Source organism: Lasioglossum baleicum, chromosome 11 (genome assembly GCF_051020765.1).
Source record: "Lasioglossum baleicum chromosome 11, iyLasBale1, whole genome shotgun sequence".
Classification (NCBI taxonomy): domain Eukaryota; kingdom Metazoa; phylum Arthropoda; class Insecta; order Hymenoptera; family Halictidae; genus Lasioglossum; species Lasioglossum baleicum.
In genome coordinates, this window is record NC_134939.1 from 17390824 (window position 1) to 17407527 (window position 16704).

Sequence of the window (16704 nt, forward strand, 5' to 3'; positions counted from 1 at the left end):
GTATACTATCGATCGATCAATCGTTTATTATCGGCCGAGACTTTCAAAGAGTATAAGTATAATTCCACAATACTATATTTAAGACGGTTCCCAATTTAACCAAATAATTCCAGTTAATCCCATTTCTCCGGTCTGCCTAGAAAAGCGAAAGCCAGGTCGTTGGGCAACGAAACAATCTCGGAGTGCCATATACAACGCATACAATCGCGTTGCCAATTTCGAGCAGTCTACGAACATGCCATAAACACTAGAAGGGAGAAATATCGTGGTCAAAATTGGGTGATCAACTTGAAATTACCCGGCAAAAGTAAACTGCAATGAAAGGATACTCGGCTCCGTTTCGTACCCCTTTATTTCCCCTTCGATCACAACAATCGCGTATAAACAACATCGTCCAATCCACTTCGACGAAATCTTCTTCGTCTTCATTTTTCACAAATCAAGCATACTATTGTCTATAGTGAATTGAGCGCATCGCCTACTGTCCTGTGACTACAACGATGTTTGATGGGCTCCGCAATCAATTATCCAATAGAAAGCCAAGTACACAAATAGATGAATGCGTCTCTAACCGAGCTCCGGCTTCGTTAATAAAAAGACAACAAAGAACAGGAGATTGGACATAGCGTGTGCGGCCATCCTCTAACAGCAGAGACACTAGAGAGATAAATGCCTCTGTCTCGATTAGATCAAGCTTCATTATCAAAATTAAAAACTGGACACTCGGTACAGCAATGGTCGCTAACAACACCAACGCTACAGGTCCAAAGTATAGATTCTAAAGAGTTCAGGTGCAATGGCCAAAAACAGGACCATTTTCCATCGAAAATGACCTCCAGTCAAATCTAGGCGAGGACATCATCGGAGAAACGTCCTCCTCTTCTTTAGATCTATCGATATATCTGTGGTTGTCAGGGAAAACACCACATGTCGCAATTTCAAAAAGTTTTTATTTACGTATTTACCAGAAAAAAGCCGTGAAAATAAATTCGAAAGGCTGAAAAAATTAGTGCAATTTAACCGATGTCCTATGTCAAAGCATTACTGATTAAAACTTTATATTATGTTACATGCGGCGTTCTTCCTGACAACCCCAGATACAAACCGCTATAAACTTATCCTTGCTGTCACCTACCACAATGTCAACATTAACCGTAACCCTCTTCACAAGTAACATGTAATATATGATGTTCGATTGTAAACCACGTGGTCAGGAAGAATAATCCAAATTAAAGACTGGGCGCTAAACTACGGACTCTAAAGAGTACCGGGTGTCCCATTCGCGGACAGGTTGGAAACAGAGCGCATTCAGCAGCCTTAATAAAACGACCCCTCCTCCTCTCTCTCTCTCTCTCTCATTCTCTCTATCTATCCCTCGCCTCTATCCTCCATTCTTTCGTCGACTGCATTTGTTCCTTATTAGATATTCCGTTTTATTGAACGAAGCCTAGAAGCCTTCCTTCCTAACGCCCTTTCTTGTATCCTTTTGCTTTCCTCGAGCTACGCACACGAGGACGTATGCATACATACGCGCGCGCGCGCGCGAGGGCATATACTCTATATTCTTCGTCTACGGTCCCTTTCCCCTTGAACCCCCGTTTCGTCCCCTTTTTACCGTGAACCCCCTGGTTTCTCTCTCTCTCTCTCTCGTCCACGACATCATTTTATTCCGCGTCTCGAATTTCAAACGTTATTATTCACCCTTCCGCGAACCCCTCCGCGAATCTTAGATCTTCGTCGTCGAGCATTTCCGGTTAGGTGCGCACCCGGAAGCCATTCTTCCTTCTTTTTCTGTCGTTCGACTCTTAGAAATGTTTCGCCCGGGCTCTCGCACGATTCCATTTCTCGCTCCTCGCGTGCGCGCGGTGGTGTATGGGGAGGGGGCTGTGTCAGAGGGTGTACGAGGGGGTGAGAGAGGATCTCTGGGGTGGATCCCGATGGAAGCGGACCGGGGGATCAGTGGGCGCGTACGGGAAATTTCTTTGAACATTCAATCGAGGATCAGAAGTGTATTTTGATGAGAAGACAAGGCTAGGTTTTATCGTCGCGCTGCTCAATGGACCGGCAACGATCCGGAATATCGCCGCTCTGCGAATCGACCGTGTGGATATTAACGCGATATATCCGCGAATATATATATATATATCGACGAATATCTTTTTCGCGAACGGCGGAGTATTTTCTGAACCGAATATTCCTCTGCTTTTTCGCCGAGAACCGTTTCTTCGGCGATTGATAAATTTCAAAGAAAACTGTCGGTGCTCAAATTGATACAATATATCACAGGCTTGTAAAATCTAGTGTAAATAGTGTTGGAGAAATTATTACAGCTCGCGTTGTCCTCGACATCCTGTTCTTAAAACGATGTCTTTGATATCTTTGCTGAGTAGCCGATCGTTTAAAAGAAAACCTCCCTCCTGCTGCTTTCCGAAGATTATGCAGTCCGGGCTCTTCTTTAAATCATCCTCTATCCGCGCTAAGATCTTGTATAAATGTGCTACGAAGTTAGTTTCAAAGTATAATTACGTTTCTTTATAAAGAATACTCTTGGAGAGAAAGGATAAGAGGATCTTTTTCTAGGGAGAACTCGAACATTATTGCTCCGAGTAAAGTTTGTTATCCTGACTCCTCCGCTAACGACTCGCTGTCTCTCAAACTACGAAAGTCAACGTTCTATTCGAAAACATGCATCTTTCCAACAATGCAGAAAAAATCATTCTCAATTAATTTTTTTCCCGTGCAGAATATTGACGCGAACACAACGAAGAGGCATGGTTCGATTTTACTGTGCAGTTGCCCGATGGACCATGAATTATCATGAATATCGAAATTTGATCAACATGAACCATGTAACGTGTGTAGTGATTAGCGTGTAATTCCATAGAGTATACTAGGTAATGATCGAACAATGAAAATCTGGGCTATCCTTTCGGTCTAATTATCCGTCGACAGGAAATTCGCTGAAACGTAAGGGGTTGATATAAAACATGTAATTAGTGCAATCAACTCTTCCAAAAGAATATATGTGTTGACCGAATATTTTTCTTATCCGTCTAGCCATCGAATGTCAAGGGCAAGCTAGAGTACCAGCCCAAAATTGGAGTCACCCTTTCGATCGGCGCTGCGTTGATCCAGGCAATCATCATCCTGGGTCCAGCAATGACCCTATAACCCTAACCCGTGGAGTCGTCTATACCCTATTCTCTTTGTTCACCTTGGAGATGTTTTTTCTCGAGCGAGAGAGAGAGAGAGAGAGAGAGAGAGAGAGAGAGAGAGAGATAGGTTGTAATCGTGAATCTTTAGTTCGGGTGTCCAATGGTGTCCCAGGGTTCTATGGGTTCGTGGTCGGGGGCATCTTCGGTGTTCCACGTGGCGGGCCGTATTCCTGGTGTCTCTCACACGAACGACCGATTATGTCAGTCGGAGTTAAAGCCACGTTTGTTTATCTGATCCCACGTTATAACTACAGACAGACAGGCTACCGTTGGGCTCCTTCGACCGCTATCTGCCGCGTATCCGAGCAGCCCAAGCTCTGCCTCTGCGAGCGAGAGGACAAGATAAGAAACCAGCTGGGAGGGACTGGGAAAGAAAGGATAGGAAACCGGCGTGCTCCGTCCTGTCGCTCGAGGCGAGGACGGCTCTCCTTCGGAGAACAGTTTAGTTACGATGAATGGACCGAATGAATCACGCGAACCAATTAAGGATTACAGTAGACGATGCGGCCCCGCCGCTGCTGGTGCTACTCCTGCCGGTGCTGGTGGTGCTTGCGATGGTGCACTCGGGAAATGGTACTGGTGTGTGCCGGCGCAACGCTCAGATAGAGAAAGCAAGAACAGACTCTGGATAGTTCACGCCTCCTTAACCTTCGCTAGCTCGCACTTAATTGGAACTGCTAAATATACTTTCCCAGAGACCCAGTGTCCCGTTCGTCTTGTACGCGTTCAACGTCAATCGAATCGCGAATTTACTTTGTACCGAACCCCCGACCACAGCCACTTTGATCCTGCCTCGGGAAGCTAGATTATGCCTGCCGGGGATCCGAGTGGGGATTAATGTCGAGATCGTCCTGTTTTTGCCGTCAACTATCTGTAATAAATCATACCACGGTTTCGGGAAATTGATTCTTCGCCGCATTCAATCCGCTCAATTGATCTACTAACGAACATTAATCCGCCAATCTGATTAACAAGATTACTTGACTTGGTACAACGTAAAACAGTAAACGATTAGAGGAATCATAAGCGATAAAGTAAATTTCGATTCAACTCCTGCAACTCACAATTGCTTTAGTTAGCTTTTGCTACCAAGAACAACCGACTAGTGCAGCTAACAGAAAGTGTTGGGGATGATCACAGCGGAATGAAAGAGTATTTCGAGGAGTGGATTAAGCTATTAACAACGTGGAATCCAGTTCTAGTGCTTTCGGAAGGGGTTAGCGAGGATTGAAGTTTGAAGTTCGAAGTTTGTTTCGGGTTGAGATTGGAAGTTGTAGGTCGGGTCGCGAAGGACCCAGTTTGCTATCGGTTGAACCGAACGTGTCATTGTACAACACTGTTTCCACCGATCTAGAGAACAAGGAGCCTGTCGGGTATACCGAATGATTTACGATGAATTTGAAATAAGTGGCTATTGCCGGCGCCGATCTCTTTGTGCGCACAGAACCAATTTATTTTATCTACTGATCTACCAATTTACGTTTGACGCCAGGTACATATTCATCTATGCTGTTTCTTCGTATTATCTCTAACGAGATCGAGAGTCGAGTATTATGGCTCTATAAATTGAACAATTGGAGATTCGAGCGTGCTTTACACGCAGCAATTTATCGCTACGATTTTGTACAGTGTGTACAGTATTTGTAAATGGATATGTGTTATTCTTTATGGATGATTCTGTTAACCGGTTAACAATACGAAAGCAATTAATAGAGAGAAACTGCGTATCCTGTAGGAATCGTTGTTCCTAATTGTTTAAATGAATAGCGGTACGATCGAGTAACGGGATCGCTCTTAATCTAACTTTAAATGGCATTGACTAATGCATTGCGTGACAACAGTTTTAAATTTCATAGCACTCGGCTATGTCTCGAGTTCACTGTATCACTTTCACCGACTATATCCACGGTTACGTTACCTTTCTAGGTTAAGAAACTAGCCGAAACCCACACCTGCGAACAATTCTAACAGTCTGTGCCCGATCTTGGCCGTTTAATGTGGTCTGCGCAATCTTGTGCATTTTTCTTCTTTTCAATTGAGGAAATCTCATAAGAGATTTATCACAACATTAGGTACAAACAAAACCAAAGTATACAGTGCAAGTAACCTCTACAAACTGAATGGAAGGGTATACCACTGTCTTCTCGTTTCGTTAATCAACCAATTTCCAAAAGTTCCTTGTCTGCGCATAGAATCGTGAAAAAAAAAATGTTAAACCATCTACCTTGCTGTAGACGTCTAGTTTTCAGTAAGGGGATGATCAGAAAAATAGGAACAGAGTCACTTTCAGCCAGGCCGAAATGCAAGCAGCCTAATCTCCGCCGTCGCTCTCGTTACACACTGCATCGACGTGGAAGAGGGTGTCGAGCGTCGACGAGAAGCCGACACCTCTTTCGCCCCTGTCTTCCCGACAGCGGTAGCGCAGCGAGATCAACGAGCGCTCTCCAGGGCGCGGAGTGCCCGATTTAGGGTATGAAACACAGAAGCAAAGTCTGGCCGTAGAATCGCGTCGGTGTGGAGTCTCGCTCCCCGTTGCAGCTTGCGTCGAGTAACAGCCCTGGCGAAGCAGGACGACAGACGACGACGACGATGAAGGTTGTATGAGTACGTTGAGGGGTGAAGGACGAAGGAGGGACGAAGGGGTAACAATGCCGAGGACTACGAGCACAGGACGACGTCGCCGTCGACGACGACGACGACGACGATGACGATGTCAGCGACGGCGACGACGACGGCGCAATGTCGCGGCTCTGTCGCACGCATGCGCTACGTACAAGTAACAGCCGCGGACTCGGGTCGAACCGGGAAGCCAGTCAGTGCATTGCCAGCTCCTGAACCGCGAACGCTATACTCGCGTGTTCCTGTCGCGAGCGAAACAGAGCCTGCCCAATCTGCTTTGTCGGTGTCGCCGCGAGATCATTTCAACCGGGACGCATCGCGACGGACTCGAAACCGATCCCGTCTCTCTTTCTCTTTTTCTCTGTCTCTCTCTCTCTCTCTCGCATCCCCTTCCGGACCGGTTCCCCTTCCTCAACTCCTCTCTCTATTTCTCTCTCCCATCTTCTCACTCTCTCCTCTACCCCTGTATCTCTCTCTTTCTCTCTCAGTCTCGTCGAAAGAACGACTGTTTCAGTGATGCCCCCCCGAGCCTCGTTATCACCAGTTGATCAAGGATAACAGTGAATCGACGCAGTGTCGGACAGACCCCCCCGCCCCCCAAACCCTCACGCCGACCCCCTAAAAGCATACCTGGTGTACATGTGTTGTGCCAAGGAGGATACACCGGCCGACTCTGGATTTACGCCAGCGATAGCAACCCCCGACGGTCCCAGCGACTGCATTGCACAACCCGGACGACAACGACGTGTTCGCGACACCAACGACGACGACGACGATCGGTGACCGACCGTCATGATCCTGACGACGACGTGATTTAAGAGTGTTGAGCTGTGCAGTGTTGTACTATGACACAGCCGACCGTAGGGTCCGTGATCTTGTTGGATCTTTGATGTACCAATTAGGTGAGTGGCTATGTATTGTATATCGGTCGTTCTCCGTCGTGTGCAACGTGCTGATTGACGATGATCAGTGCACGGGTGTTGTGTGTCGATGGTAAATCGCGCGCTCTTTCGGTGTCCCTTGCCTCCCCACCACGCCCAGAGTTTGACCGCTTGGTCGCTAGCCTTCTAAGTCGATGCCTCGGGAACTTTGAACCCCTTTCTATCATCGAGCAGCATTGGTTACCGATGATTTCGGGTTCCGAGACTCTTCGGTGATGGTTCGTGGGGGATGTCGACACGAGTTCGGGAGGTGGGGTCACGTTCGATGGGTCTCGGCGATGTCTCGTGAGTGGAGCTCTGTGGTGACACCATAGAGCCATTGAACATTTGACCTTTGAATCTTGTCTCTCGAACAGTTCAATACTTTTACTCCTCCTTATACAATATATTTTAGAGTTGGCAGATTATGAAGCAGTGTCTCTGTTTGATTGTTGCCGGGTTGATTGTACTCCGACGCTTTGACCTTTGAACTTTTACTCGAACAGATCTCCTGCTTTCGCTGCTCTTGCTCTCATCGATAGATCAAGGAACAGTCCTTCCGACTAGGTCGAGATTCATTTCAGATCATTTTTATCATCCTTATCTTGGTGTTTTAATTTTATCCGGTAATCGACTTCTATCGGAATAGATGGAACGATGTTGGATTAGTGTACTGGGTGGTCCACAATGACGTAATCAAGTTGCTTCTACCATTTCCTAGCCTCGTCTGTATTAAATATCATCAGTCTACTCATCACTCTTCTTCTTGGTGTTATTCTACTTAGTCATCTGATTCTACTTGTCTCATTCCACTATGAAACAATCAGTAGTAGCAAGTGATGTCACAGGGGATGCTTCGGATGTCAAGCATAATTACATTTTTAACTATGGTCGGTAAAGTGTCCAGTGTCGAAGTCCCGTAAACGAAGCCAGTATCGTGAGAATGTTGGAAACGATCACCCGCTCGTTAATTTCATTTGCAGAACGCTCCATTTAACCTAATTATGAGAGACGCTTCTCCTATTAGGGACATTTTAAAGAGGAGCTATTTCTATCTCGCGAATCTAATACACCGTGTTTTATAAACAATCGCGTTAGCGAACGTTCAGCAATGGTCAAGTCTAACTATAACTTTCGGAACGGTGATAAATTAATTTGTACAAATATTTCCGCCGGTTCTATCGATAGACCGAGGATAAAGGATTCCAGGTTGCTGTCCTCGTTCCGTGTGTCAATCGAATGATAGGCTAAAATAAACGTCGTTCATTTCTAAACGGTCGCGCGAATAATTCACAAGACCCATGAACGCCAGCTGAGCTTTTCGCTGTGAAATGAAATATCACCCGACGCTACAAACTTCGCGAATATCTTCTGGATTTACTAGAAAATTTCGGAAAATATTGTAGATTATTCCCTGATCGATCTCACGGAGCAACACAAAGGAAATTTGCTCGAGCCGGTCGAAAGGAAAGGGTCGTCGAACTCGACGTTCTTGACACCGGCTAGAAGAAACACGGCTCTGGCGAATGTCAAGTGGATACGTACGCAGAAGCTTCTTAGCCCGTCACGTGAGAAGCTCACGCGACGATGCGATAATGTTAAAAAGCCAGAGAGAAAGATTGATTGGCAACGTCCGTCGCCGGTGGAACGAAAATGCTTTTTCGTTTAATCTCGCCCCGCTATACTGGCCCCGACTAATAGGTTATCAAGCTCCTTGACATTTGGCAAATATTGTTCGCGTGGATATCCGATGATATCGCGCGTCCATTCTTTCCACAAGGAATATTTTTTCCACCGCGCCTCCGCGACTACACGTTTCTGAATTTCGAAAATATTAGTGGCTCGTGACGTAATCATCGATAAAGAGCGAAGATAACCAGAAAGTTTTTGTACCGTCAAAGAAACTGGAGAGATTGGAGTATCTTAACTGTTGCTGGGAAAAAATTAATAGAAACGTCGCAAGTGTGTTGTACTAAGTATTCGAGAGGCACGATAGGGATGTGTGTATAGTTCGAGTGACACTAAACGGAGACTACAATAACGTTCAGCTTAATATTTCAGCCGGCGAGTTGATTAACAGCCTTGTACATTAAGCAGGGGAATAATTAAAAGAGACGAGAATCATTATTTATGACGTGACACTTTCTATATATATCGCACGCTACATAAATCATTCACTCCGTATCGGAATATCGTATCGGCTACGCAATTCGGACACGATTACTGTATTAATTCCCCGTTTTGTTTGCTGTCGATCGCGACTAGGTTAGCATAGACGTCGGAATTAACGTTCGGAAAAAAGATTCACCCCGACTTGATTGCTCTCAGATAATTTAATCGATGATTTCAATCGAAATGTTACGTTACTCGATTTACACCAGGAGTTTGTGGATTTCGTAAATTGATCCATCGTCGCGTTTAAAATCGAAACAAATGCAACACGCGTTCACGCTCCCCGAAACGACAGTGCGTTCCTGCGGCAGCGCGTTCCACATGCTAGTGGCAGCTACGAAAATAGCTCCGCGAAAAATAATGACCTGTGACCGAGCATACTATAGCCGACAATTACCACCGGCGATTTTAATGCTCTGTCATATTTCTCGGTGAAATATCATTTCTCCATTCTATTTTCCGATAAACTCTTTCATCCTGCGCGCATTCGATTCTCGGGAGGAAATATTAATAAATGTGTTCTCACTTTTCCATTAAACTCTAACAATTATCGGAGCTCGAATAAATATTTCTGCCGGTGATCTCCGTTTCGACGAAGAAATCGTTTCTACGAAAATGCTTCCAACATTTTTCGTCATTTTTTTCTCGTCGCAACGTGTCCTTAAAAATTGTCTTTTTTCGGCCTCTTACGAAGCTTTGAGTGAAAGAGCACCGCTGCTACTATAAGAGCTTTGCATGGCTGAACTTGTTCCTCGGTTTTTATGCATAAAACAGTGAGAAAGGATCGCAGATCATTTTTCGAGGAGTCGTTGTAAAGAGTGAACTTTAGTCTTCAAATCGATCGTTGTTTCATTCGCTAAACAATGTTTTCGATGTTTCCACAGACGTTTAAAATTGTTGCATTTTTTAGGAAAAACTAATCTTCGGTTTTCCATCTGCAGTGTCATTCAAAAATATCTGGTCAAAAATGAATGATGGGTTGTGAGAACAGAGGCTTCCAGCTTCAGGATGAGTCTAGGTTCATCGTTGTACGATTATTTTTCACGAAGTTGTAACAATTTCAATATCTGAGATAAATAAAAATCGTATTAGATTCTGCCGGATTGTAAACTATAGCATTTCTCGAAAATTTTCAGAGCCCATAAATGCGTGAAGATTAGTTTAGCGAGAAGGAAGTACGTGCGCAATGATGCAACTTCCGCGTTCCTCTGTTTCGTTGAACGAAGAATAATAAGAAGAGATCAATGATTCGATTGAATCGTCGAAGATGATACCGGGTGATTCATGGCACGAATCCGAGCAGGCTGAAGACGATTGAAAGTTATTTGCCTCGGAACAGGTCGTGAACAATGACAAGTGAGCACGATTAGGTTCTCGGTAGCGATGTGGCAATCAATTGCACTTGATAGAACGGATCAGTGAAAAGGAAAGCCGAAGGCGTTCCTTTGGTCTGGCCGCCTATTAAAAATACTTAACCGGCCGGTCGTCGAACCCATGAGCCTCGTCGATATCATCGGCATGCAAATGCAGTCCGCATGTGACCGCATGTTTATGTATTCTTCGATTCTTCCAACACTACGCGGCTTTATTCGCCTCTCGTATCGCCCCCGCCTTTCTCTCTCCCCCCCCCCCCTCTCTCTCTCTTTCATTCTCCCTCTCGTTCTATCTCAACGAACCCACGAACGCGTCTCATTACGAAATTACTGCTGCTGCGATTATACGAAATCGATTTAGCTGATTGTACCTTCACTTACTCGGTGATTTTGTAATGGTGTTTTCGATGCCATTTACCATCCCGATACGGTTTAAGTGTTTAAATGATTAACACCCGTGGCGAATCTAATTTTAGGATCGGATCGCACCGATCGTTTTATAATGCATCAGATACAAAAACCTATTCGTGTAACCAATTAAGAAAGAACATCTCGACTTATCAATTTCTAATCCGTCGGAAAGTTCATTCTATCGCGGGCCCGGGAAACTGTGCACATTTTTGCATAGCCGCGCTTCTTCGTAATCTTTCGGAGTGTTGAATTATAGAGTTAAAAGTTCTACTGCGACACTGCAATTTCTATGATGTTGTATTTGCATTTTACATCCCCTTGGTAATTGCAAGGGTACAATGGAATTTTAAATATAATTTTGGTTTCAGCGTGGCAGAAAATGGGTTACTTTTCAATGAATATCGGTTTTGTAATTTAACACAATTTAATGTCACGATGAACTGGAACTGCTTTCGTATCAGCTCGGGGATGATTCCGAGTGGTGGGTGTGAAAACGACGTCGAGGTCCGCGGGAGACACGCGTGGGTGGTGGAGAAAAAAGGTGGGGGACACGCATTTAAAAATGTAATCAGAATAATAGCGAGACGGGTCCGTAAATCGGGTCGAAAAAAAGAATGCTAGCCGTGGCGCGGCGTCGACGGCGGCTGCTGCGACGTTCCCCTTTATTTCCCGAGTTCGTTTCTTTTGCTGTGCACTTCCTGGCTCCTGCTTCTTTTCTGCATCCCTTTTCGCGGCTCTCAACTCTTGTTCCTCGATTTACTTCTCCTCTTCTGGGCAACGCGCGGCGGCAGTCCCGCACGTGAAAAACGTCTTTGTCTGGCGGGGGGGGGGGGGGGGGCTTTAATTTGTTAAAAGGGAGAAAAGCAACCGCCTGGCCAGGCCGCGAAAGAATTTCGCGACGCTCTCTCTCCGCGGAAGGGAAATCTGGCGCCTTTGTGGCACTACAAAAGGCACGCAAAGTATTTTACACACTGGCCCCGTGAAAAACCGCTATTAATACTATTCATGGAAACGCAAATTTTATTATCGTCGCCTCGGGCCGCTATCGTTCACGAGCTTCACAAAAATTTATAAGCTGACCCGCAAAATTCCTACTTCAAAATGTACACAAATACCTCTATCATTTTTTTCTATTTCTACTTTAAAAAGAGCAGTGACTTGTCCCAGTTCCCAGAATCATCCTGTATTAAAAACAGAAAATAAATTTATTTGCGGTCGGGCCCGACGGTAATCGTGATTATATTGGCGTATGTACAAAGTCGGTGCTTGCTCAGGAAGATGATTGAACGCTTCCGTAAAATGGATCGCGTATTAACAGCAATGAGATTGGATGGCGCGAAAAATCGCGTTCGAAACGCTCTCCGTCGAATTTCCTCCGGAAACATTTCGCGGTAAATACAACTTGAATAATTGAATCGTGTTCGGCGCATCAAGCTTGCAGTCTGAAATGCAATCTGAATAATAGAAGAGACATATGGACGACGCGTCAAAAATTTAGCAGTTTTTATGTAAGAATTAGACCTAAGAAAATGTTTAAAAAATGTAATAGATGACAGTCACGTATTCTATTTCTTTAAAATAGAAAGGTATTATTTTTCTTGATTTAAGGATGATTCTAAGCATGGTATCGCGAGTTCTCGTGAGCTCGCGGAGGGTATCGCGCAGTTTGTGTACCGTGTTAGCAGCAAAGCAGATTGCTTTCGGCCCCGGACAGCCGAAACTGTTGCCGGTAGAGCGGCATCGAATCACAGAAACCCATAGCAACGACGAAACAGAACAGAGTGTGTACGGTGATTGCACATCAATTGCTTCCGACCGTGTCTTAAATTAGTTCCCTGTATTGTAGCGCGTGATAAAGTTGATAGACATTATCACGGCCACCGAGGTCGGATGTCATGGAGACTACATGGCTCGAAGCAAAGCAAGTGTGTACACACTGCTAGCGAACGGAGCGCGGGAACAGCTTGCTACGTGCCACGCGCATGTATGCAGCAGTATACATGCGGTATACAGTGGTATACACACCCCATAGAGTATAGAGGCTGGTATCGGGCTACTGTACACCATATAGTGTCCCACCGACACCGATGCACCCGCTCCCACACGCGCGCTTTGCTCCTGAATCGGACGAATCCGCGACGCGACGTTTACGCAGCGATGATGCAACGATGCGCCCGATGCACCGATGCGCGCCGCGAATTCGTGCGAGCTACCGCCAACACGCTTCAAAATCTCCCTGCCTTACGTACCCTCGCTTATTCCCCGTGATAGCGCCACGAAAGCCTGAAACCACGGGAGCTGATTTTATGGGAACAATGAGTGGAACGTAGCGTTTTCCGTACATGGACTTTTGCGGACCCGTTTCGGAAACGTTTGACATCCGTGTCGGGATAAATGTTCCACAATCTCGGAATTTGGAATTGGAAGAAATCGAAAAAATATCTGGAACATGTGCGAAAAATTGAACGGAAAAAGGACAACATTCGCAAGCATGTACCAACTAGCCGAATAGAAACGTAGGGGTGAGTCGGCCATATTTTGTATCATTAGCAACGGTGTCCCCACTCAAGGGGAGTTAATACCAAATTAAGTACTCCACTAAATTCTGATCAGACTTACAACGGAACTGCCTCTCGCAGGCCAATTAGTCGATCCACTAGGTTCGTTCGCCGAGCAATATTTGTGAGAGAACTTTTGCCAGATAAATAAGAATGAATAGGCTAGATCGAAGACGCGGCAGCGTAATTAATCAAGGATTCGTTAAATCCATCGCGATAGGTCGACTGCAGAGCCGAGGGGGTTTTTACTTGGCATCGCGGAGCTCGGGAACAGAGAAGCTATATTAGAGAGGAAGAGAGAGAGAGAGAGAGAGAGAGAGAGAGAGAGAGAGAGAGAGAGAGAATGCGAGAGTGAGTGAGAAGGTGGTTGGTTCAAGGGAAAGGGAGGTGGAGAGATCGTAGGGCTTGGCCAGAGGGCGTAGCACGGGTTGCGCTAGGCTATACATTACGAGCTTTAGTGGGGTTTAGCCGTCGCTATATGTATACCGTGTCGTAGTCACCGTCCAGGATCACCTACACTTCTACACGGCAGCAGTGTGTTGAGTACACGCAACCAAACCTACTCTCTCCCTCTCTCTGTGCACGTGTGTAAGTTTGCGTTCCGGGTGTCGTCCCGAAATTAATGTACTTGCTGTACTCCTTTGATGGCATCGCCGCGCCGGGGGTCGCGGATAATTCGAATAAAAATATCGCGACACTTCCGCGCGGAATCGAGCGGCCCTGTCGATGTCAAGAGAGCTTGTCCCCATGGCGACGTGGCCCTGTGTGCATAGCAAATTAGCAGGCTGCCGATCTTGCAAAAATATATCAGGTCGTTCGGAAAGTAATCTATTTGTTATCACTAGACTGCGGATCTTTATGCATTTATGGCTTCCAAAAATTATCGAGAAAAAGGCTAGAAAATAAAATTCCGCAGAATTTAGCTACCACTGAAAATGAAATTTTACATGATTCCACGTTCTTCAAATTTCCCTACAAAAATTGAAAATTGTATAAACATCCGCAGTCTAGTTATTGCTTAACCTTATTTTAAATCGCAAAGTCGTGGCATATCTGGACGACTTCGTTTCCTGCCTTGTAGTGCAAATTGGCTTTCGTTCATAACCAATTCTGTCGATTGCAAGATGCTCAATAGAAAAGTCTTCGTTTTCAGACCCAATGTAGATCTAATAATTGCTATGAAACTTTTAAACGAAATAACCTAACAAGAATTGAGTAGGTAAATTGTTTTAATCGTACGAATATTAACTAGATTTAAAGATGTACTACCTTCCACTCCAACTCGAAACACCGTGTGATTGTTCGTTAATATTGGCAATACGAGAGGGACGATTAACGCTCGCTGTTCGACGGAATTCCATTATCGGAGTGAAGTTCGTAGAGTGATGATTGGTGTAGCGCGTGAATGTAAAACTAGGGAGAAAAATTAGTCGTTTCTGTCTCCCGTATGACTGCGAAACATTCCCTGGATAGAGTAGACGGTTGTATGAATTCATTCTGCTTCTTTCATCCCTCTAATGCGTTCTGCGTATTACGGACAGCCTACATAATGAAGCACATGCGAGCTATAGAAAGTTCGGTCGTGCTAGTAACGTAGAAGTCCGAGTTGACAGTACAAGCGCCAAGTCCAAACGAGTTCTGAACAAAGTTTAAAATAGCCCTACGAGAAAGTGCGAAATAACTCCAAGTCCGATTTCGTGTTCACAATTCGTCTGCGAAGTGGATCAACCCCGTTGCATTGCGAAATTTCGCTCGGTATTTTTAATCGAAAATCTCGGTGCAATAAACTACACCTCTTGCAAACACTCGGAGATACGTAAAAATATTTAAAGCTCGATACCATTTTATTAAAGGAGGCTTTTAAATAGCGGTGGACGGGTAGCCGATATTTTAAATTTGGAAATCGAACGAGAGAATTGATAAAATAATTGATGAACTCTCGAAATGAATAGATATGAGAACCCCTGCGATGGAAAGCGGAGTAACTCAAAGGGACAGAGGTAAAAACGTAGAATAATGGAATATACTTAAAAATTCGTGTTCAAAATGGACGTGTAAGTTCATTCATCCGCGTTCTTTGTTCATTTGAACCTTTAATGATACATGGTCAATTAATATCGCATAATTATCTTCTCTTTACGCCGGTGCTGGCTGAATGGAGGCTGATCTATTTAGCCGGGGTGTTCTCTCATCGCGTAGGAATGGTCGATTTCATTTTACGCAAAAGACCTGGGTAGCTTTAATCTTTGAAATGCAATCCGGGTCGGCAGCCTTTATTAAGCTGTTTATCACAGCGAGTTCGAACACGAGCTCTATTGACTCTATTGTTGCACCAAAATTTTTCTCCTAGTAACTATACCTTATAATTAAATCAATCTTTACATTCACAGCTGAATAATCTCTTCAGTAGTGAAAATTATTGGACCGAAGATGGAAGGCTCGTTGAAATTACGTTCCATTGATAACGATTAATTTCGGTGGTGATAAAAGAGAAACCTATAATTCCTGCAATGCTTTTGCTATACCGAGCGGTGCAGGTATTAGTTGGCACAACAATGCACTAGTCGAAGTTCAATTAAAACGAACGGAAGCATAAATATTTACATTCGGCAACACCGTACAAAAATTGAATGAACCGTCTATTGGAACCTACACATACATATAATCTGACTCAACAAAAACGTTCGTGTGGAAGATGAATGAACAATATTGATTTGTTTTAATTGATAAATTTTCGGTGGCCATTACCGTGGATGCGCGATGAATTCTTTCTGTTGGGAAATATAAAAATTCTGAATAGCATATTTTCTCGAGATCGATTCACAAATTGAGCACACTTTCACATTCATAATAAATTTTCACATTAATCGATACTAATAAAATTCTGAATTAAAATGTTACACAATATAAAAATATTCCTTCAATTTAATCAAATGTGATCGTATAAATATCTCGAAACGAGAAGTACATATGACTTGGACCAGTTTCATAATTATGGGCACATATGTAGGTGAAGAATGAATGAAAGGACGATGGGGTAGGAGGTACATAATAGTTGACTCGTGCGATCGGGTGAACCTGGTAATCCCCCGAGTCAAACAGTTTGTCCGGCGAAGGGGTTCGATGGCAGAGCCGAGGCCGAGTTCTCGCGGCGAATAATAAATGAATAATTAACGTGGCCGGCGCGGCGCGCCGGTGAAATATCGCGGCAACCGGGCCGGGTCGAAAGTGGCGGGGACCACGGGTATCGTGATTCACGCAGAGTAATGTACCGCTGATTAAATTATCAAAAGCGGCGAGGTTATTGGGGTGAAGGATGGATAAGTCTAGGCCGCGGCGGCTGGCGTGTTGCGCGGATTTCGCTTTGCCGATCGAGGGGGACGGTCTTAGGTCAATTAAAAATTTATGAGGGGATCCCGGGCCTCCGCAGTCGGTG

At 44.8% G+C, this 16704-nt stretch overlaps 1 protein-coding gene and 1 long non-coding RNA gene across 21 annotated transcripts in view; one reads left to right on the forward strand and one right to left on the reverse strand.

The window, feature by feature from the left end:
* Positions 1 to 16704, forward strand: part of Ten-m (teneurin transmembrane protein Ten-m) — a 534210-nt gene that overhangs the window by 302685 nt on the left and 214821 nt on the right. For 6 of the 20 annotated variants that reach the window (XM_076433914.1, XM_076433919.1, XM_076433924.1 and 3 more), the window contains exon 1: positions 6040 to 6736. The exons of 13 other annotated variants lie outside the window; for them this stretch is intronic. In XM_076433914.1, the coding sequence (XP_076290029.1) occupies positions 6724 to 6736 (13 nt within the window). In that variant the 5' untranslated portion in view covers positions 6040 to 6723. Of the gene's footprint in view, positions 1 to 6038; positions 6737 to 16704 lie in introns of those variants that run through there. One more of the 20 variants, XM_076433912.1, reaches the window with a different exon arrangement.
* The window catches only part of LOC143213769 (uncharacterized), a 322076-nt gene that overhangs the window by 281220 nt on the left and 24152 nt on the right, over positions 1 to 16704 (reverse strand). The window lies entirely within an intron of this gene.